The sequence below is a fragment of the Hyperolius riggenbachi genome, chromosome 4, assembly GCF_040937935.1.
Source record: "Hyperolius riggenbachi isolate aHypRig1 chromosome 4, aHypRig1.pri, whole genome shotgun sequence".
Lineage (NCBI taxonomy): Eukaryota > Metazoa > Chordata > Amphibia > Anura > Hyperoliidae > Hyperolius > Hyperolius riggenbachi.
In genome coordinates this window covers 250,563,778-250,587,693 of record NC_090649.1, presented here as the reverse complement: position 1 = coordinate 250,587,693, position 23,916 = coordinate 250,563,778, and the positions used below count along the sequence as shown (strand labels likewise).

Sequence of the window (23,916 nt, the reverse complement as noted above, 5' to 3'; positions counted from 1 at the left end):
CAGGAGCGCCACGGGGAGGCTTCCCAATGCCCCCATACCGGGGGGACCGCGGGGTCCCAGGCGCTCTCACTGCCTGGGAACCACAGCGGCACCCCGGAGGGGGAGGCTGGGTGGTGCAGGCAACCCCCACCCCTCCTCAAGCGTGGCCAGCACCGGGGAGATCCGCCCGCACCCACCTCCCAATATTTAAAAACAGGCACTTACCTTAACGTCCATTGCGTTCTGCTACTGAGCATAGCTTGGGTGGAACACATTTGAAAAGGAAAGGAATGAAGCATGGGTCGCACTGAGCTTTAGAGCTCAGGGCTGACTCACACACAGCACTCCAAGGGGGGGGGGGGGGGGGAGGACAGGCACAGACAGCCCACTCCAGGGTTCACACCACCTGGAATGAGCCATCCACCGTGTGTGTGTGTGTGTGTGTGTGTGTGTGTGTGTACATGCACATTCTTTACTTTAACATTTAAACTGTTATCTTTTCAGGCCCCTGACCTTGCTTGTGCGAGAGATTCTCTCTGGATCTGTGTTCCTGCCTTCAATGGATTTCCTGGCCAATCCAGTAAGATTCTGGTTCTGAGGTCTGCATGGGGAATATGGAATGTCTGTATCGCTCTTAAAGTTCAGCATAGGTGTATGCAGGGAAGTCACCCCTGGTCGCACGTAGCCAGGTAGCATCTTTGACTTGAGCCCAAAAGTTCTCGAGTTTATTGAATTGGGTAAAGATCTCTTCTGCTTGTCAAATGTACGAAGGGTAAACCAATAGAAATAGATCTAAAAATAAAATAAAACGGTACAGTACAAACTTTTCAGCAGTTTGGAGACTTCGGGCTTGATTCAGTAAACGGTGCTAACCCAGTTAGCACGCCTAAAGACTTTGGGCGTGATAACTAGGGTGCTAACTTTAAAGTCACATGCTGCGACGTTAGGGTCGCACCCAATGCAATCTTATAGGCGCATCAAGTGCACCGTTTTCGTGGTGCGCGCGCAAATTTTGCGCGTGGGACTTTGCGCGCTATGTGAATTTAGTAAAGAGTGCTAACGCAGTTAGCACCCTAGTTATCATGCCCAAAGTCTTTAGATGTGAATCTATCATGCCTAAACTAACTTTAGGTGTGATATAGGGCTTTTCACAGGCGTGCTAACACTTAGCACGGTTTACTGAATCGAGCCCTTCATGTTTGCTCTCTGCTTTGCACTATTCTTTTGTACTCAACTCTTTTGTTTTGTAAAAAAGAAAATACTGTAAATGCTTTCATTTAGGTTGCAGCTGTCACTTCACTACATGCAGTTCATTTTTTCTACCAATAGATGGCCCACCAGAACTATGTACAAAGTGGCATTAGCATTTAGTGTGTGACTTGATTTGTAAGTACCAAACCGGTGGGTTTGCCTCTATTTACTTTCATAAGCCTAGTGCTTTTGGAATTGCACAGATAAAAGCTTTCTAGTGGGCCATAGCTCTAAAAGCTATTTTCTCTTAAACAGGCAGATATAACACAGTGGTAGAGAAACTGCCTTTAGGCTAGGTTCACAGTGGGCAGTTGCATAAAGCAGGCATTATGACTGTGAACTGCAATGCAGACTGGCCATAGGCTTTAAAACAAAGCCTGCATGCAGCAAGTCAGAATTACATGATCCGTTACAACGCAGTACTGTGCAGCACCACATAATTTTATGGGCAGTAAGTTGACATGCAGAATTATTGTGCAACGCAACTGGCCACTGTGAACAGGACCTCAAAATAAGTTTGTAAGTTCAGTTCTGCTCCTTGAAGGACACCTGAAGGAGAGTGATATGGAGGCTGCCATATTTATTTCCTTTTAAGTGATACCAGTTGCATCCTGCTAATCATGTGCCTCTAATACTTTTAACAATAGACCCGAGAACAAGTATGCGAAAGATCAGGTGTTTCTGACATTTCTGTCAGCTCTGACAAGGTTAGCTACATGCTTGTTTCTGGTGTGATTCAGATACTACTGCAGCCAAATAGATCAGGACTGCCAGGCAACTGGTATTGTTTAAAAAGAAATACAGTGGTGTGAAAAACTATTTGCCCCCTTCCTGATTTCTTATTGTTTTGCATGTTTGTCACACTTAAATGTTTCTGCTCATCAAAAACCGTTAACTATTAGTCAAAGATAACATAATTGAACACAAAATGCAGTTTTAAATGATGGTTTTTATTATTTAGTGAGAAAAAAAACCTCCAAATCTACATGGTCCTGTGTGAAAAAGTGATTGCCCCCCTTGTTAAAAAATAACTTAACTGTGGTTTATCACACCTGAGTTCAATTTCTGTAGTCACCCCCAGGCCTGATTACTGCCACACCTGTTTCAATCAAGAAATCACTTAAATAGGAGCTATCTGACACAGAGAAGTAGACCAAAAGCACCTCAAAAGCTAGACATCATGCCAAGATCCAAAGAAATTCAGGAACAAATGAGAACAAAGTACTGTAATTGAGATCTATCAGTCTGGTACAGGTTATAAAGCCATTTCTAAAGCTTTGGGACTCCAGCGAACCACAGTGAGAGCCATTATCCACAAATGGCAAAAACATGGAACAGTGATGAACCTTCCCAGGAGTGGCTGGCCGACCAAAATTACCCCAAGAGTGCAGAGAAAACTCATCCGAGAGGCCACAAAAGACCCCAGGACAACATCTAAAGAACTGCAGGCCTCACTTGCCTCAATTAAGGTCATTGTTCATGACTCCACCATAAGAAAGAGACTGGGCAAAAACAGTCTGCATGGCAGATATCCAAGACGCAAACCACTTTTAAGCAAAAAGAACATTAAGGCTCGTCTCAATTTTGCTAAAAAAACATCTCAATGATTGGCAAGACTTTTGGGAAAATACCTTGTGGACCGACGAGACAAAAGTTGAACTTTTTGGAGGGTGTGTGTCCCGTTACATCTGGCGTAGAAGTAACACAGCATTTCAGCAAAAGAACATCATACCAACAGTAAAATATGGTGGTGGTAGTGTGATGGTCTGGGGTTGTTTTGCTGCTTCAGGACCTGGAAGGCTTGCTGTGATAGATGGAACCATAAATTCTACTGTCTACCAAAAAATCCTGAAGGAGAATGTCCGGCCATCTGTTCGTCAACTCAAGCTGAAGCGATCTTGGGTGCTGCAGCAGGACAATGACCCAAAACACACCAGCAAATCCACCTCTGAATGGCTGAAGAAAAACAAAATGAAGACTTTGGAGTGGCCTAGTCAAAGTCCTGACCTGAATCCTATTGAGATGCTGTGGCATGACCTTAAAAAGGCGGTTCATGCTAGAAAACCCTCAAATAAAGCTGAATTACAACAATTCTGCAAAGATGAGTGGGCCAAAATTCCTCCAGAGCGCTGTAAAAGACTCGTTGCAAGTTATCACAAACGCTTGATTGCAGTTATTGCTGCTAAGGGTGGCCCAACCAGTTATTAGGTTCAGGGGGCAATTTCTTTTTCACACAGGGCCATGTAGGTTTTGAGTTATTTTTATCACTAAATAATAAAAAACATCATTTAAAACTGCATTTTGTGTTCAATTATTTTATCTTTGACTAATAGTTAATGGTTTTTGATGAGCAGAAACATTTAAGTGTGACAAACATGCAAAAGAATAAGAAATCAGGAAGGGGGCAAATAGTTTTTCACACCACTGTAAATATGGCAGCCTACATATACTTCTTGCTTCAGGTTCCCTTTAATTTAGTTGCTTCTTTATTTAGATATGGTCATCTCAGGCATTCCACTGCCGCAACAAAGGGCAACGCACATTCCTTTCTATAGAAGGACACAAATAGTTTAAACATTTTGGAATCCATATTTAAAATGTAGTTTATGGCGCTAAGTTTTTTTTCTTTTGAGTTTTTTTTAAAGGACTGCTGTAGGGGGAAAAAAGAGTTGAACTTACACAGGGCTTCTAATGGTCCCCCGCAGACATCCTGTGCCCGCGCAGCCACTCACTGATGCTCCGGCCCCGCATCCGGTTCACTTCTGGAATTTCAGGCTTACACCCCCTAGTGACCAGGCCATTTTTTACAAATACAGGGCTGTGCCTTGGTCAGGTTGCTGCACAGCCCTACAACTCAGCACACAAATGATTTTTGCCTCCTTTTAATGTCCTTAAGAGGACACTCTGCCGGAGGTCTCTGATAGCTGATGCGATAGCAGCACTCCCGCCGGCTGCGCGCGCTCCTGTCGCCAGCCGTTAGCCCAGCGATCATTGAATTAGATTATAGATCCCATTCATTGATCGAAGCCCCCTGCAGAAAAACCGACAGCCTCTTTTTAAAGGCTGCGGTTTTTCTGAGTTACAAAAAGTTTCCCATCCTCCTAATGCTTCCTGGAAGCGTACGATCACGCTTCCAGGACTTTTTGAGTGTGGCCATCTTGTGGCCAAATAGTAAAACTACACCCACATCCATTTTTTATTAAATAAATAACATTTTTTTTACATTTAAAATTAGCAGTTTACCTCCCACACCAAAAATTACCAAAATAAAATTAATTAAAAAAAAATTACAATTAAAGAACAAAAAAAAACAAACCTAGTTAGTTACCTAAGGGTCTGAACTTTTTAAATATGCATGTCAAAGGAGTATATTAATATAATTTTTAAAATATGGGCTTGTAAATAGTGAGGAATGCAGATTGAAAAAATGCACCTTTATTTCCAAATAAAATATCGGCGCCATACATTGTAATAGGGACATAATTTAAATGGTGTAATAAGCGGGACAAATGGGCAAATAAAATACATGGGTTTTAATTACGGTAGCATGTATTAATTTCAAACTATAATGGCCAAAAACGGAGAAATAATGAAATTTCTTTCTTAACCACTCTAGCGTTCAATTTCTGTGGCCATGCATCCGCGGGAGGGAAATTTTTGTTTCAAATTTGTTATATGTAGTGTAGCTAGCACTAGGCTAGCTACACATGTGCCCCAAGTCCCCCGGTACCACTCTGATCCCCCCGATCGCCGCCGGCTATATTTACCTAGCCGCGATCCAGTGAGAAACGCAACTTCCCTGAACAGATTCTGTCGCTATGGCGACAATCGGACATGACCTCTGACGTCATCGACACCATGCCGTCATGCGCAGTCCTGATCCTCCCCATAGCGATGCCTGGAGGCTATTGGAGATGCTGCACCATCGCGGGTTCCGGGGGAGGTATGTATAAGGGCGTCGATCGGGGGGATCAGAGGGTGCCGGCAGCGATCGGGGGCAACATGTTGTAATAATAGCAGCGCGTCTGGTATTCCTCCCAATGGAGCCACCAATTCAGAAGCCTAGATCAAAAAGACAGGCACATATCGGGTAATCCTCCTGCACTTGTACACCCTGTGTCAAAACACACACACTGTGCAGAGGAATCTACCATCACATGCAGGATGGGTGTCGCACTCCCCCCCCCCCCCCCCCCCCCCCCCCTCAATTCCCTGCTCACCAAATAGCTGCTTTCAACCAGGCACATCAGCAGAGTACTGCATAAGCGTGGCTAAAATAAAACATAAAACATCCGCCTCTCATGGCATAAAATCTTCTTTTAATATGGCGCAAGCCCCATAAGAAATTAGTTGCATACCAAATATAAAAATATCTTAAGCGTATCTCGCATAACCATCATGGACGCCTTCCAGGGCTCCCCACCACAGCGCTGGTAACCTCCGTCCGATGTGTTGTTGCACAGCGTATGTGTCCAAAGCTCCTCCCTACGTGTTTCGTCACTAGGGGGCGTGACTCATCAGGAGCAATGGAAATGCTTGCACACTAAGGTCTTACATATGCGGATACCCGCCCATGCCGCCACCCACTCAACTGGAATCCCCGACTAGGGTGCGCGTCAATTGGTTAGCCAGCGGTAGGGGCAGAAACCTGGCCGGACCTACAGTAAACATAAAAATAAACATCATTGGACCGAATATTGCATCACCATTAAAGCTAAAATCACCAAATACAGATGGAACTCTTCTTCACTCATGGTATATATATATGCATATGTCCCTCTGTTAGGGCTGTATACTAGACACAATGTTGCGCATATTTCCGCTGGTAAAGGGTAGCGGACAATCGTTAATCCACGCCACCTTTCCTCTTGCAATCCTTATCCCAACCTTCTAGCGCAACCTAACCTTTTCCAACCTAAAGTACATACAATTAAAAAGGCAGCTCCCTCCTCCAGCACATAGACACTGCATGTAGCCCAGACCCTACCAGTCTCTCACAGAAGTATGTCACTTTATAGTAAATTAAATTGCACAGCCAAGTGCTAGCTACATGATCTGAAACCATTTTTATTAAAAAAAAAAACCCACCCGGGGCAATGTGATCCCCTGCGGCGGTATGGACGAGCTCAGCTCGTCCATACCGCTCAGATGGTTAATATTCCTGTTAAAATGTACGAGGGACAGCCCAGTGTCCCTCGCACAGCGCTAAATGTAAACATGCGCGCAGCTCCAGGACTTGATGCCAATTGGCGTTAGGCGCTGCTGGGGCTGCCATGTGGTCACGCCTATCGGCGTGACGCGGTCGTTAGGTAGTTAAAGTGGAAAACCACTGCGTCTGCGCAGCGGTGCTTTCGCTGACGTCACCAGGAGTGTATTGCGCAGGCCCAGTACGGTCTGCGCCTGCGCAGTACACTCTTTGTGGCGTCAGCGGGAGCAAGGACATGGACGCGCAGGCGCAGTGGTTTTCTGACTTTAAAGTCGGAATTTCGAGAAGTGTACCTGAGGCGGGGACCGGAGCATTGGTGAGTGGCTGCGCGGGCACAGGACGTCTGCGGGGGACCACTATAAGCCCCAGGTAAGTTCAACTCTTTTTCTTCTACCCCCGTACAGTAGTCCTTTAAAAAAAAACATTCAGTAGTTTATAAACAAGAAAACTTGTACAAAGCTTTATAATTGCATACAAAAACACATTATTCAAAGTTCACAGGTGTCAAATTCAAGAATTACCGGTACTAATAAAGTGCTAGATGTAGTTTTACAATTAGTGTGAGAAACAATCTTTCAATGGTCATCCAATCAAGTGTATCCATATAATTTCGTAACAGGCACATACTAGGCGTATTCAGGTACTTTAGTCGGAAGGGAGACAATACAGTGAAAGTTGCAGAGCTTACTGGCATCACAGCGATGCTTGTTTTTTGTATAAACCAATATCAAATCTTACTGAAGTTGCGCCTATAGCAGCCTTCCTGTTACTCCCATTCTTTTACGTGGTTTTGGATATACACTGTGCTATTGTCATGTATCTGGGAAATGTCCTTCATATTGTTTTTACTGCTCATGAATTTCACAATTCTGATTCATAGCAATTGAAAGCAGGTATACCTAGATTTTAATGCTAGTAATGTGTAAAGTAAGAAGTCCTCCAGTCTGCAATCACCTTAGAATGCCCATGGTGTCATCATTTGTGTTTTGGAGTCCTCCCAATTATGTTAGCATGGAGTTGCAGGCAGTTTATCCTATCTCCCTCTTCCTGCACATGACATTAAGGGAGCTTGGGTAAACATTTTGGTGGAGATGAACTAAAGTCTGCAGATATTTGAGGCAGGAGTTTGTACATTTGTACATATATGTCACAAAACACAGGCTTAGCTGGTAAATGGGATATTCCCAGCATAACAGTCAAACTCTAGTGTCGCCCTCTCTCTCAACTTTAAAGTGTATCGGTGGAGTCATTGTTTAAATTTCAGACGGCAGTGTTTGCTGTAAGGTCTGAGGAGATTGTAGGCTATTGCAAATTGTGCTTACTGGATGCTTGAGAGGTAGAAGCTCACTCAGCAGATATCTTAAACCACAGACTCTTGGCCATTCCCACTGCAGCTTTAAAATGTATGGATTATGTGACTTTTTTTTTTTTTTTTTTTTTAATAAAATTTTGTTCTGTAGTATAACTTAAAATTTAGTGATAACATTTTTTAATGTTTACAGTAAAATAAGGGTTATCACTTTTTTTCTTTTTTTTTAATTGACTTTCTTTACTTCTTTTTGTAGGATAATGTGAACCGCTTGTTACTCCTTTTCATGGATGATAGTCCTGTAAGTGATTGCTTTAACAGTAATTATGAGACATGCTAACATTGTGGTGGCATTAAAGAGGAACTCCAGTGAAAATAATGTAATAAAAGTGCTTCATTTTTAAAATGTGTATAAATGTAGTCAGTGTTTGCCCATTGTAAAATCTTTTAAATCCCTGATTTACATTCTGACATTTATTTAATGGTGACATTTTTACTGCTGGCGGGTGATGTAGCTGCTGCATGGTTTTTTGGCAGTTGGAAACAGCTGTAAATAGCTATTTACCACAATGCAACAAGGTTCACAGACAGGAAACTGCCAGGAGTACCATGGTCCTCCGAGTTTCTTGTGGGAGGGGTTTCACCACAATATCAGCCATAGAGAGCCTCCTGATGATCAGTTTGTGAAACGGAATAGATTTCTCATGTAAAAGGGGGTATTAGCTACTGATTGGGATGAAGTTCAATTCTTGGTCACGGTTTCTCTTTAAGTGGAGACACAAATTTTGCATTGTAATTTGCAACTACAATGCGAAATCATAATGCAAATTTTGTGAAAAAACAATTTGGTTTGTAACATTAAGTTTGCAATTACGCATAATTTTGTGTAATTTCACATAATTGTGTGCCAAATGTAGCGGTTAATAGAGCAGCCCACATACATGATATTGTCGCCAAAATGACTATGTATTTTAAGGGGAATAGTGGGCTCAAGTCCATTTTAAAAAAGACCTTGTAGTTTTTGAGAAAATCGATTTTAAAAATGCAAGGGAAAAATGGTTTTTAAATTCAGTAAAATTACAATTTCTAAGTTTAAAAAACATTTTGCAAATCTATTTTTTAAAAAACTACATGGTCTTTATGAAAACATTTTTTGACTTGTTCCCACTATTTCCCTTAAAGAACATCCGAGGCGAAAAAAAAAACTGAGATCAACAATTGTATCTGTCCTCCTCCTTCTAAAAAAAACTTTTAAACCTATCCCGCAGTATTTTATATTTCAATCAACTTTTTAAGCTTTTACTGTTTCATGGCCTTTTCTCAATGAAACATTAATTGAAGTATGCCAGGGCTAAAATATATATGAACTATTGACCTTTTTTTATCTCTTTCCTGCTCTTAGAAGCCATTTACTGCCACAAAAGTGTTTTATTTCTGCAATTCCTCATCAGTGAGGGTTACACTAGAGTCTGACCCATTCCCGACCCGGACAGGAACTGCCACTTACATACCTGATTTCTAACTTTTTCAGGCAGAGAAAGAAAAAAAAAAAGGAACACAGCATAGTTATTTGTGTGCTAGGCACTGTACATACCCATGTCTCTCATAATGTCACATGTCACCTCGTGAGTCCTTTAAAGTGAACATCCAGACTAAAAACCTACTCGGCAGCACTGAAAAGGCCTGGTGTTTCTTTTAACAGTTTTACAGCATCAAAACTTTGTTTTTCTTAACCAAGCCTCATTTTTAGCTGCAAAGAAGAAATCTGCCCAGGCATTTTCCTCTGCTGTGCAAAGCATGATGGGATTTCTGATGTTGTTGTTCTGCTTTTTTGGTGCAAATTTTAGTTTTTTTTTAAATTTTGAACTTGAGATTTGAAGCCCAGCATGCACAGCTGGGAGGGGTGATCAGGACACAGGACAGTTGGAACTGTCTCCTGCTCCCTGTCACCTCCTTTCAACCAAAAAGATGGCTGCACCTATGAAATCGCAAGCATTTGTCTGTTCGTTTGCCAGGGTGGGTAAGAGATTATATTACTTATCTTTTTTTTTAATTAACATAACTAATGTAACTTAATGACAGTATGTTTGTTTAGGCTGAAGTTCCCCTTTAACATACATAGCAATTTTGGTGAAGGTGGCATGTATGGGGGCTTTGCTATTAGCTGCTATTAAAGTCGGCACATAATTATGCGAAATTACAAATGGATTACGCAAACTCAATTGAATTTCCAAATTGGAATTTCGTGTGGCCGTGATTGCAAAATGTTATGGAAATTTTTATATAATCCTAATTGACATATTACGATCATCACTTGTGGCATTATTGAGACTGATAAATACTTTGCTTTTGTGCCATGTAGCCCGAACAAGCAACAGACCCAGCCTCCAGTTTGGTTCCATTTTTGCAAAAGTTTGCAGAACCTAAGAATAAAAATCCCTCAGTAAGTACCCTTTTCTTACAGTGGCTGATTTCTTTTTTTCCTGTGGATTTTTATAATGTTTAAGAATTTGTAGATAGACTTTTGCAAGGCTGAATGGACAATTTTAACTTTAATTTAGCTGTGAACAATCTCAGTATTAGTGCTAGGAAATGACTGGGTTATAGGACCTCTCAGGGGAACTGAAAATCATTTCTAATTTGCCATTTTCTTTGCAGTGTCATCTTGCAGTCATTAATCTTTTACAGTGAATCCTTGTTTGTGACTGTGCCAAGTAACTGACAACAGCATACATAATGTAAAAACCGTGAAGTGTGTAGCTTACATCTCTTGAAATAATGGTAGTGATCTATCCAAAACAATGCTTATACTAAGCAAGGTGGCTGTTCAGTGACCTGTTTTTTAGACTTGGTACACAAGGGTCTATATTCACACAAATTATTGGATTGCCGGTGTCTTGTCGATTTATGCTAGGTTGTCAGCATGATCTAGGCCCACGCTGACTTTGCGCAAGTGCAGTTGAGCTTTTAGATCTCTGAAATAGCTGATGAACAGCTGATTTTGAAGACAAGCGCAGTAGGGCACTAGCTTTGATATTGTGCTTCCCAGAAGCTCACAGCTCTCCAGGGCATGCGCAATGTGATAGGTACCATTCAAGTCTGAAGATCTCCACAACCATGCCATCTGTGGACCAAGTTTGTGGAGTACACCGAGAACCCCTTGAACTGCTTCCTTCTTGAATTAGACATCTAGCTCCGCTTGTTTCTGACATGTGATGCACAAACCTATCTGGGAACTTTCGGGGCAGGGGGTCTGCAATTCATCACGGAGGTGGCTTAGGGGGTCCTTTAACTGCCCATCAAGTTTGGGGTTGGTAAGGGCTATGGTTGCAGAGATTCTTGGGCTGACATGAAACAGACTGGGGTTGCATAATGCCACATCGCTAGCAGAAGTATGATAAGGGATCCTCATTTCTGGACACTCTTGCCCACTAGAAAGTAGGAGAACTGGTGGGGGAGATACGTTTCTACTTCACGTCTCCAAAAACAGCTGTTCATCAAATAGCTCTACTGCGCTCGTGCAAAGTTAGTGTAGGCCTAGCGAGATAACACCTAGGTTACACCGACAATCCAGGGTAAATTGACATCACACCGGAAGATCAGATGGGGTTTCTGCTGCAGAGTAACTGGAAAAAGATACGTGAGTCTTCAATGGGATATTGAGAAACTAGATGTGCTATGAAGTTACATACTGTGGGTATATAGGAATTGATTTAATCAATGCGCAATGTACTATGGTTTGGTGGTCACTGAAAGTTGTTTTGAAACAGAAGATCGGGCAGCACGGTGGCATAGTGGATAGCACTCTCGCCTTGCAGCTTGAGGGATAGTATGTGACATGACTATATATACTCTGTGAAGTGATGCGGAAGATGTCTGCACTATAAAATACTATAATTATTTAATTACATAGTTATTTAGGTTGAAAAAAGACATATGTCCATCGAGTTTAACCAGAAAATAATTTTATACCTTTTGTGCATTGATATGGCTTTCCCATCTGCACAATTGCCAATTGGAACATCACTTGGAAGGTTCATTTGACCATGTGATTGTATGGGGATCTGGCTTTATAAGGACTAAAGCCTTGCAGGCAATTCTTGGCACAGGTTGCTCCACAGGTGTGTAATGGTTCTCGAAAAGCAATCGGGGATCTGTTGCAGAGGTAGATTCGATAAACATGGATATGGGGCCTATAAACAAGACCTCCGGCTCCAATGTAAAAAATACAAATCTATCAATCTGCCACTAACACAACCAGTTAATAGTAACTTAATCAAAGACAATGAATTTTGGTCTCAAGTGTAATACAAATGTACAAATACTTTATTTATCAAAAGGGGAAGGATAAAATGGGGAACATAAAAATTGGGGAAGTAATGTTGCGGAGTCATAGATAGCAATATTCATGGCCGGCCATACAGTCATAACATTCCACTCACTCCAAGCATACCGAACCCCTCTATCTAACCTATTGAGTCTCAGCGCTGAGATAATTTTCATAAAATAGTGCAGCATAAAGCAATTCCACTGATCTTGATATGTGGATCCAGGTGGTTAGTGGATTTTCATGCGAGTGTTCATGAAGCAAACATAGCAATAGATGGTAATGGGAAACAGCGTTCATCATACAGAGACATGCAAAGCACGGTAAATCTTGTTGATAAAGCTCCAGCAAACTTCAATAATCAGCACATAGCCATGCATGAAGGGATAGAGATGTAATGATTTTTCAATTAGGCTTTTAGCAAGTGTCAGCAAGCAACGCATAAACATGCATGTCATAATAGTACAGGATGGATCTCACCAATCTGGATGCAAACTTCCACAGCGCTGTTTGGATGCTCACAGGTTGAGTGGGTAAGTGGATTGGTGTCGTTGGGTTCTCGGCCAAAGTGGCCTGTGGGGCCACCTGTACCAAGAATTGCATGCAAAAATAGTTGCAAGCAAGATATTTACAGCAATATGTACAGGATAATGCAGCAGACTCCCATTTTATACCCCACTTTCATATGCAAATGAGAGGTTAATTTCAATAAACATAGAGATACTCTCTATCTTTTATCAGGGTAAACTTTAATCCAAAGACCCAGAGGTTGAGAATTTAGAAAATATGTGTACACTACAAAGAATACAGTTGCCATGTTTTCAAGCAAGCTTAGGTTATCCTAACAGTAGCTGCAGCTTCACATGGGGACGTAATTTCTAATAACATTCACCTACCGTATTTCTTTCCCGCGTCCCTCAGGATGGCCTCAAAATAAGATTCCTTGCCCCCCCCCCCCTAAGGAAACTCAAGCCAATTAAAAAAAAAGTAATAAAAGCTCCACCTCTTCCCCCTATCTTCAGTTTTTTGTGTTTCCCGGTCCACCCGGGAGCATGAGCCAATGTTTTTTTTTTTTGTTTTTTTTTTTGTAGTATGACCTGGTGGTTCTGGTGGGAGCTAGTAGTTTCCCCCTGGATTGGTGTCCTTACCGGTGGCTGTTCGGCGGTGGCAGCAGGCAGTCAGTACGGTAGAGCGTGACGCTGGTTTCCGAGGCAAGGAGTGTTTGTCTCGCGCAGGTATTTTTTGCGTGCACGCGTCATCAATGACGCATTTCCGCTTGGCGGCGGAAGTCCGGTGTCGTCACACCTTTCTGGTTTCTCTTCCTGATTCCGCCGCATGGTTCTGGCGTCCTGCATGCAATGACGCGGAGAACAAGTGACTTCAGCTGAGGCAGGTAATTGATCTTCAGTGGCTTGCTAATTAGGAGGAGGAGGAGTCGGAAGTGTATTTAATAGACTAAGAGTCTGTTTTAGTTTGCCTGACACACTGATAGTGCTGGATCGGGGAGATGGAGCAGCCCAGTTCACCTGCAGATTCTCATATACCTGCTGCAGTGCAAAGCGCCCAGAGCAATGCTCTTGCCTCAGGACAGGTATTATGTTTTTTCTTCTGGAAATGTTTTGTACTGATGGATAGGTTTTTGGTTACTTAATTTCTTTTTCTCTGGTATTTTTCAGAGTAAAAATACAGAGAAAGGAAACAGCTCATCCAGATCCAGACCTAAGGGGGATGTTTTGGAGGAGCAAGATGTGACCAATGTGGATCCAAAAAAGCGGGATAGGAAATCGGATAGTAGTGCTTCTAGATTTGCTCATTCTGCTAAATGTACAGACAAGTCCAGAAGATGTGATGTTTGTGATGTAAAGTTATCCAGTACTTGGAAGAGGTCAATTTGGCAAAAATGTGAAACTCCTGTTAAGTCGAACACAAATGTTGTTCAGGATTTAGGGCCATATGCAATTAACTTTTTCACCTGAGTTATCTCCTAGGAGATAATTTTCATCTTCTCTTTAAACTAAATTTTCAGCATTTTACAATTGAAAAAGTACCCAAAAGTTGGTGAAAAAGTACTATCAAATTTTATTTTGAGTATTTTCTTGCTTGTTAGTGTCTTAAAAGACATTTTGTAACAAGTTGTGAAAATATCACTTAGGAGAAAACTTAGGTGAAAAAGGTAATTGCATATGGGCCTTAGTATCTATGATTAAAGAATAATTATGTACTACTTTTAAAGCTTTTCGCACCGCAATGGTGGATCCTGTGCAAAAGGTCCAGGTGGTGAGTAGTCTAAGTTCCCAGCCTGAGGTCTCCTTGGAGGAGGGTGAAGTCTCAGAGCAGGAATCTCTGGAGGAAGGAGAGCAAAGAGATAGTTTTTTGCAAGAGGAAGAACCCTCCACAGCTAAGGGTTCAAAGTATTTATTTTCTGCAGAGGATACACCTGAACTGTTAAGAGCTATTTATGAAAACGAGGGAATTCAGGTGTCGGACCCTGTATTGTCTGCTCAGGACAAAATATTATAAGGGGTTAAAATCTCAGCCTAGCAGATCCTTCCCAGTACATTCCTCCCTGAAAGAAATTTATTTCTGACCAGTGGAAGGAACCAGAACGTAGAGCTTTTATACCAAATTCTTTTAAGCAACGTTTTCCTTTTTCGGAATCTGATGAAGCAGTCTGGGTCAAGTGTCCTAAGATTGATGCGGCGATCTCTCAGTATTCAAATGATTCTGATCTAGCTTTTGAAGATACTGGTTTACTAAAAGACCCAATGGATAAGAAGTCTGATTTTCTTAGTAAGAGAACTTGGGAGGCATCTACGTTCTGTTTCAAGCCTGAAATTTCCTCTGTTTGTGTGGCGCCTAATTTGTTATCTTGGGTAGAAGCAGTTGAGGAGGACCTGATTAAGGGCGTTCCTTATGAGCATATTTTGCTTTCTATCCCTTTGATTTTGAAAGCAGTGGCTTTTTTGGCTGATGCTGCTGCAGAAGTTCTTAGGTATTCTGCTAGGGCAGCTGCTTTGGCAAATGCTACTAGACGTTCTATTTGGTTAAAAACATGGGAAGGAGACATTACTTCAAAGCAGAGACTGTGTGCCATGCCTTTTGAGGGTGATTTGCTTTTTGGTAAGGACTTAGAAGCGGTATTGACGAGATCAGCAGAGAAAGGTAAAAGATTACCTGATAAGAAGAAGAAAGTGGTTAATAAGAAATTTTTTCGTCCCAAAACAAATTATTTTGCCAGCGGAAGTGGAAGAGGGGTTCAGTCTGGAATTCGAGGCAGATGGGCCTTTTCCAGAGGAAGAGGTAGAGGTTAATCTGCATTCAATAAGCCAGGGAATCCCAAGGCTTCAGATGATAAATGACTATCAGATAGAGGTAGGGGGCAGACTTCAGTATTTTTTTCCAAACTGGAGTCGTATCACCAGCAACAGATTCATATTGAAACTCATAGAGTAGGGTTATCATCTGGAGTTTCAAAGTTTGCCCCCAGTCAGAATGTTTATCACGACTCTTCCAAAGGTTCAGAACAGAGCAGATTTTTTTTGTGGAGAGCAGTTGCAAGACTAGTTTCTCAGAAGGTAGTTTGCAGGGTGCCTCCAGAACAGGTAAACAGGGATTTTTATATCCATGTGTTTCTAGTGCAGAAACAATCAGGGGATCAGAGATTAATTTTGAATCTCAATGAGTTAAATCCGTTTCTGAAGGAAAAGAAATTTCGTATGGAGAATATTTATTTGGTGAGGAATGTGCGGATGAAGGGAATGTTTGTGGCTTCAATAGATCTCAGATGCATATCTGCATTTACCAATACATCCAACGCATCAGGAATTTTTGAGGTTTGCCATTCAAAAGGGAAGTTTGACTGCCCATTATCAGTTCAGGGTGCTCCCCTTTGGCCTGACATCAGCTCCAAGGATTTTCACAAAGGTGATAGCAGAGATGATTCAGTTTCTTCACTTACAGAACATAAATGTGATACCTTATCTGGACAATTTTCTGATTCTCAATTTGGACAGGAATCCGTTAGAAAAGGATTGTTTACTATGCCTACAGACTATGCAGTCTCTAGGGTGGATAATAAACACGGCAAAGTCGGATCTGACTCCATCAAGAAGTATGAAGTTACTAGGGTTTATGATAGACACAGACCTAGAAGTTATTTCTCTGACTCAAGAGAAGATGTCAAAGTTAATGATGTCGGTAGAAAAGGTTCAAGTGTCAGAAGCTCTTACGATCAGAGAGTTGATGTCAGTGCTGGGATTAATGACGTCGGCAATACCAGCAGTAGAGTGGGCTCAGTCTCATTCAAGAATACTTCAGAGGTTCATTTTGAAGAATTGGGACAGGACACAGGAATCCCTGGATCACAGGATTTTGATAAGCAGGGAAGTAAAAATTTCACTAAATTGGTGGAGGAATTCAGAGACTCTTTCCAGCGGAAGGAAGTGGAGACAAAACTACCCAGTAAGGGTTACAACAGATGCCAGTGCCTGGGGTTGGGGTGCTCATTGTGCTCAATTGCAGGCTCAGGGGAAATGGTCAACAGAGATTTCTATGAAGTCATCGAATTTCAAAGAACTATTAGCAGTAAAGAATGCTTTGATAAGTTTTCAGGAGAAGATTGTGCAAAAAGAGGTTGTAATTTTTTCAGACAACATGGTGGTAATATCTTATCTCAACAAGCAGGGAGGAACGAGGTCAGAGATGTTATTGAACCTGTCACTGGAGATCATGGAATGGTCAGAGGATCATCTAATTTTGTTAAGAGCAGTTCACATCAAAGGAGAGTTAAATGTTTGGGCAGACAGTTGGTGCTGGAGAGCGAGTGGGAACTAAATCTGCGTATTTTCAAGATGCTGGTAGAGAAATGGGGTCAGCCGATCTTAGACCTTTTTGCTACAGCTCAGAACGCAAAGACCAGAGATTTTTGCTCTATCCAGACAGGCACTCGGTCGAATCGGATTGATGCTTTCTCAGTCCACTGGGGGGAGGGACTGATGTATGCTTTTCCTCCTTTCAAGCTAATCCAGAGGTACTTTGCAAGATTGTAAAGGACAAGGCCCAGGTGATATTAGTGGTTCCTTATTGACCAAAAAGATGTTGGTTTCCGCAGTTAATGAATATGGCGGTGGAGGAACCATTCAAGCTACCAGTGTCTCGGGACATTGTGACACAGGGGAGAGCAGTTCATCCAGATCCTCAGTGGCTTCAGCTTTCAGCCTGGATCCTCAAAGGGTCTTATTAAAGGAATACTTAAGTAAAAAAAAAAAGACATTTACTCACCTGGGGCATCCCTCAGCACCCCGAAGCTGGATGGTGCCCTCGCAGCCCCGCTCTGATCGTCCTGTCCCCGCCGGCGGCTACTTCCGGTTCGGCGACAGCCGCCGACAGGCTGGGAACGCGGCTGATTTTCCGCGTTCCCAGCCGCTGCTATCACCCTCTATGCTGCTATAGCGTATATATATACGCTATAGCAGCATAGAGGGTGATAGCAGCGGCTGGGAACGCGGAAAATCAGCCGCGTTCCCAGCCTGTCGGCGGCTGTCGCCGAACCGGAAGTAGCCGCCGGCGGGGACAGGGCGATCGGAGCGGGGCTGCGAGAGCACCATCCAGCTTCGGGGTGCTGAGGGATGCCCCAGGTGAGTAAATGTCATTTTTTTTTTTGACTTAAGTATTCCTTTAACCCTCCTGGCGGTTAATTTTTTTTGCCAAAATGGCAAAAATCCTTTTTTTTTTAATTTTTTTTTTTGTGTTTCATGTAAAGCTACCAGAGTGGTAGCTACATGAAACACCACTAGAGGGCGCATGTGTCCCTCTAGTGCGATCGTCGCCGGCATCAATAGCAAACAGGGGAACGCGTATATAACGCGCTCCCCTGTTTGGCTTCTCCTGTCGCCATGGCGATGATCGGAATGACGTCATGGACGTCAGCCGACGTCCTGACGTCAGACACCTCCGATCCAGCCCATAGCGCTGCCCGGAACTCATTGGTCCGGGCAGCGCAGGGCTCTGGCGGGGGGGGCCCTCTTGCGCCGCTGCGTACGGGCGATCGCCGCAGAGCGGCGGCGATCAAGCTGTACGCGCGGCTAGCAAAGTGCTAGCTGCGCGTACAGCATTTTAAATGGAGCAAATCGCTCCACCACAGGCTGAGATATCTTCCTGCGCGGCATAGCCCGAGCTCAGCTCGGGCTTACCGCCAGGAAGGTTAAGAAAGAAGGGGTGTTCAGAAAAGGTGATTGACACTCTTCTGAAAAGTAGGAAGCCTATAACTAGGAGAATATACTTCAGAGTTTGGAAAACTTTTTCAGCTTGGAGAAAGGTTACAGGTAAAGGAGTTGGTGTACCTGATGTATTGGATTTTTTTGCAGAGAGGGGTGGATCTTAGGTTAGCTCCAGGTACCTTAAAGGTTCAGATTGCTGCTTTATCAGTTTTCCTTGATAAACAACTGGCTAGGGATCCTCTTATCATGAGATTTATGAAAGTAATTAAAATTGGAAGATTTGTGCCAGATAAGATCATGCCAGCATGGGATTTTCCATTGGTGCTGCAGGCATTAATTAAGGAACCATTTGAGCCTCTGGATAAGATACCAATACATGTATTAACTTTGAAGGTAATGTTCCTAGTAGCTATTACATCTGCAAGAAGAGTTGGACACCTTCAGGCATTGTCAGTGAAAGATCCGTTAATGACTATTTTGGATAATAAAATAATTCTTAGACCTGATCCAGCTTATCTTCCTAAAGTAAATTCATCTTTTCATCGTTCCCAGGAGATCATCTTACCCTCTTTTTGTGATAAGCCAAAGAATTCAAAGGAGAATGAACTACATTGTCTTGATGTAAGAAGAGCGATTCTTATATACCTAACTAGAGTAAAACAATTTAGAAGTTCAAGCCATTTGTTTTGTCCTGTTTGTGGGACCAAATAAGGGTTTGCAGGCTTCAAAATCAACTATTTCCCGTTGGATAAGGGAAGCAATTGCTATGGTATATAGGAGTAATGGCAAATCACTCCCTGAAAGATTGACTGCTCATTCCACAAGATCGTTATCTACGTCCTGGGCTGAAAGAGCAACTTAATGAAGGTCTCCAAACACCTTCACTAAGCACTACAGAGTGGACGTTTTATTGAATCAGGATCAAACGTTCGGAAGAAAAGTGCTTCAGGCAGTGGTCCCATCCTAGGGGTAAGCAGTTTCTTGCTTGTCTCTCATTTTGAGGCCATCCTGAGGGACGCAGGAAAGAAAAACCTTGTTACTCTTACCGTTAACGGTATTTCTTCCAGTCCCTCAGGATGGCCTGGGGTTCCCACCCTATAGTGGAAGCGTAAGTATGGGGGGGGGGGGTGTATGTAATTATGCGTCTGTATATGAATAAGTATGGTAATTTTTTAGACATTTTGTTGTACGGGTGTTTCTCTATACATTAAACTGAAGATAGGGGGAAGAGGTGGAGCTTTTATTACTTTTTTTAATTGGCTTGTGTTTCCTTAGGGGGAGGGGCACGGAATCTCTCATTTTGAGGCCATCCTGAGGGACTGGAAGAAATACCGTTAACGGTAAGATTAACAAGGTTTTTTTCTGACTATAAGACGTTCCTGACCATAAGACGCACCTAGGTTTAGAGGACAAAAACCAGGGAGAAAAATAAGTGTGTGTGTGTGTATATATGTATGTATATATGTATATATATATATATATATATATATGTATATGTGTATATGTATGTATGTATATATATATATATATATATATATATATATATATATATATATGTATGTGTGTGTGTGTATATGTATGTGTGTGTGTATATGTATGTGTGTGTGTGTATATGTATGTGTGTGTGTGTATATGTATGTGTGTGTGTGTGTGTGTATATATATATATATATATATATATATATATATATATATATATATATATATATATATATATATATATATATATATATATATATATATATATATATATATATATATATATATATATATATATATATATATATATATATATATATATAAATAATTATTTGACCCCTCACTGATTTTGTAAGTTTGTCCAATGACAAAGAAATGAAAAGTCTCAGAACAGTATCATTTCAATGGTAGGTTTATTTTAACAGTGGCAGATAGCACATCAAGAGGAAAATCGAAAAAATAACCTTAAATAAAAGATAGCAACTGATTGGCATTTCATTGAGTGAAATAAGTTTTTGAACCCCTACCAACCATTAAGAGTTCTGGGCTCCCACAGAGTGGTTAGACACTTCTACTCAATTAGTCACCCTCATTATGGACACCTGTCTTAACTAGTCACCTGTATAAAAGACACCTGTCCACAGAATCAATCAATCAAGCAGACTCCAAACTCTCCAACATGGGAAAGACCAAAGAGCTGTTCAAGGATGTCAGAGACAAAATTGTAGACCTGCACAAGGCTGGAATGGGCTACAAAACCATTAGCAAGAAGCTGGGAGAGAAGGTGACAACTGTTGGTGCGATTATTTGAAAATGGAAGGAGCACAAAATGACCATCAATCGACCTCGCTCTGGGGCTCCACGCAAGATCTCACCTCGTGGGGTGTCAATGGTTCTGAGAAAGGTGAAAAAGCATCCTAGAACTACACGGGAGGAGTTAGTGAATGACCTCAAATTAGCAGGGACCACAGTCACCAAGAAAACCATTGGAAACACATTACACCGCAATGGATTAAAATCCTGCAGGGCTCGCAAGGTCCTCCTGCTCAAGAAGGCACATGTGCAGGCCCGTCTGAAGTTTGCCAATGAACACCTGAATGATTCTGTGAGTGACTGGGAGAAGGTGCTGTGGTCTGATGAGACCAAAATAGAGCTATTTGGCATTAACTCAACTCGCTGTGTTTGGAGGAAGAAAAATGCTGCCTATGACCCCCAAAACACCGTCCCCACCGTCAAGCATGGGGGTGGAAACATTTTGCTTTGGGGGTGTTTTTCTGCTAAGGGCACAGGACAACTTAATCGCATTAACGGGAAAATGGACGGAGCCATGTATCGTGAAATCCTGAACGACAACCTCCTTCCCTCTGCCAGGAGACTGAAAATGGGTCGTGGATGGGTGTTCCAGCACGACAATGACCCAAAACATACAGCAAAGGCAACAAAGGAGTGGCTCAAGAAGAAGCACATTAAGGTCATGGAGTGGCCTAGTCAGTCTCCGGACCTTAATCCAATAGAAAACCTATGGAGGGAGCTCAAGCTCAGAGTTGCACAGAGACAGCCGCGAAACCTTAGGGATTTAGAGATGATCTGCAAAGAGGAGTGGACCAACATTCCTCCTAAAATGTGTGCAAACTTGGTCATCAATTACAAGAAACGTTTGACCTCTGTGCTTGCAAACAAGGGTTTTTCCACTAAGTATTAAGTCTTTTATTGTTAGAGGGTTCAAAAACTTATTTCACTCAATGAAATGCCAATCAGTTGCTATCTTTTATTTAAGGTTATTTTTTCGATTTTCCTTTTGATGTGCTATCTGCCACTGTTAAAATAAACCTACCATTGAAATGATACTGTTCTGACACTTTTCATTTCTTTGTCATTGGACAAACTTACAAAATCAGTGAGGGGTCAAATAATTATTTCCTCCACTGTGTATATATATATATATATATATATATATATATATATATATATATATATATATTATGTATGTGTATATATGTATATGTATGTATATACAGTGGTGTGAAAAACTATTTGCCCCTTCCTGATTTCTTATTCTTTTGCATGTTTGTCACACTTAAATGTTTCTGCTCATCAAAAACCGTTAACTATTAGTCAAAGATAACATAATTGAACACAAAATGCAGTTTTAGATGATGTTTTTTATTATTTAGTGAGAAAAAAAACTCAAAACCTACATGGCCCTGTGTGAAAAAGAAATTGCCCCCTGAACCTAATAACTGGTTGGGCCACCCTTAGCAGCAATAACTGCAATCAAGCGTTTGCGGTAACTTTCAACGAGTCTTTTACAGCGCTCTGGAGGAATTTTGGCCCACTCATCTTTGCAGAATTGTTGTAATGCAGCTTTATTTGAGAGTTTTCTAGCATGAACCGCCTTTTTAAGGTCATGCCACAACATCTCAATAGGATACAGGTCAGGGCTTTGACTAGGCCACTCCAAAGTCTTCATTTTGTTTTTCTTCAGCCATTCAGAGGTGGATTTATTGGTGTGTTTTGGGTCATTGTCCTGCTGCAGCACCCAAGATCGCTTCAGCTTGAGTTGACGAACAGATGGCCGGACATTCTCCTTCAGGATTTTTTGGTAGATAGTAGAATTCATGGTTCCATCTATCACAGCAAGCCTTCCAGGTCCTGAAGCAGCAAAACAACCCCAGACCATCACACTACCACCACCATATTTTACTGTTGGTATGATGTTCTTTTGCTGAAATGCTGTGTTACTTCTACGCCAGATGTAAACGGGACACGCACCTTCCAAAAAGTTCAACTTTTGTCTCGTTGGTCCACAAGGTATTTTCCCAAAAGTCTTGGCAATCATTGAGATGTTTTTTAGCAAAATTGAGACGAGCCTTAATGTTCTTTTTGCTTAAAAGTGGTTTGCGCCTTGGATATCTGCCATGCAGGCCATTTTTGCCCAGTCTCTTTCTTATGGTGGAGTCGTGAACACTGACCTTAACTGAGGCAAGTGAGGCCTGCAGTTTTTTAGATGTTGTCCTGGGGTCTTTTGTGGCCTCTCGGATGATGTTTTCTCTGCGCTCTTGGGGTAACTTTGGTCGGCCGGCCACTCCTGGGAAGGTTCATCACTGTTCCATGTTTTTGCCATTTGTGGATAATGGCTCTCACTGTGGTTCGCTGGAGTCCCAAAGCTTTAGAAATGGCTTTATAACCTTTACCAGACTGATAGATCTCAATTACAGTACTTTTGTTTTCATTTGTTCCTGAATTTCTTTGGATCTTGGCATGATGTCTAGCTTTTGAGGTGCTTTTGGTCTACTTCTCTGTGTCAGATAGCTCCTATTTAAGTGATTTCTTGATTGAAACAGGTGTGGCAGTAATCAGGCCTGGGCATGACTAAAGAAATTGAACTCAGGTGTGATAAACCACAGTTAACCACTTGCCGACCGCGCACTCATACCGCGCGTCGGCAAAGTGGCAGCTGCAGGACCAGCGACGCAGTATTGCGTCGCCAGCTGCAGGCTGATTAATCAGGAAGCAGCCGCTCGGGCGAGCGGCTGCTTCCTGTCAATTCACGGCGGGGGGCTCCGTGAATAGCCTGCAGGCCGCCGATGGCGGCTCGCAGGCTAAATGTAAACACAAGCGGAAATAATCCGCTTTGTTTACATTTGTACGGCACTGCTGCGCAGCAGCGCCGTAAGGCAGATCGGCGATCCCCGGCCAATCAGCGGCCGGGGATCGCCGCCATGTGACAGGGGACGTCCCGTCACTGGCTGCACAGGACGGATAGCGTCCTGTGCAGCCCTGATCTCCGGGGGGGGGGAGCAGGTAGGAGAGGGAGGGGGAAATTTCGCCGCGGAGGGGGGCTTTGAGCTGCCCCCCCCCCGCCAGCCACATGCAGGCATGAGAGATCGGACCCCCCCAGCACATCATCCCCCTAGTGGGGAAAAAAGGGGGGTGATCTGATCTCTCTGCCTGCTACATGATCTGTGCTGGGGGCTGCAGAGCCCACCCAGCACAGATCACTCAGCACAGCGCTGGTCCTTAAGGGGGGGGTAAAGGGTGGGTCCTCAAGTGGTTAAGTAATTTTTTTAACAAGGGGGGCAATCACTTTTTCACACAGGGCCATGTAGATTTGGAGTTTTTTTTCTCACTAAATAATGAAAACCATC

At 42.5% G+C, this 23,916-nt stretch overlaps 1 protein-coding gene across 2 annotated transcripts in view; it reads left to right on the top strand.

The window, feature by feature from the left end:
• SNX14 (sorting nexin 14) overlaps positions 1–23,916 on the top strand; it is a 116,644-nt gene that overhangs the window by 27,810 nt on the left and 64,918 nt on the right. For both annotated transcript variants that reach the window (XM_068231111.1, XM_068231109.1), the window contains exons 9-11: positions 484–559; positions 8,002–8,046; positions 10,108–10,188. In XM_068231111.1, the coding sequence (XP_068087212.1) occupies positions 484–559; positions 8,002–8,046; positions 10,108–10,188 (202 nt within the window). The remainder of the gene's footprint in view (positions 1–483; positions 560–8,001; positions 8,047–10,107; positions 10,189–23,916) is intronic.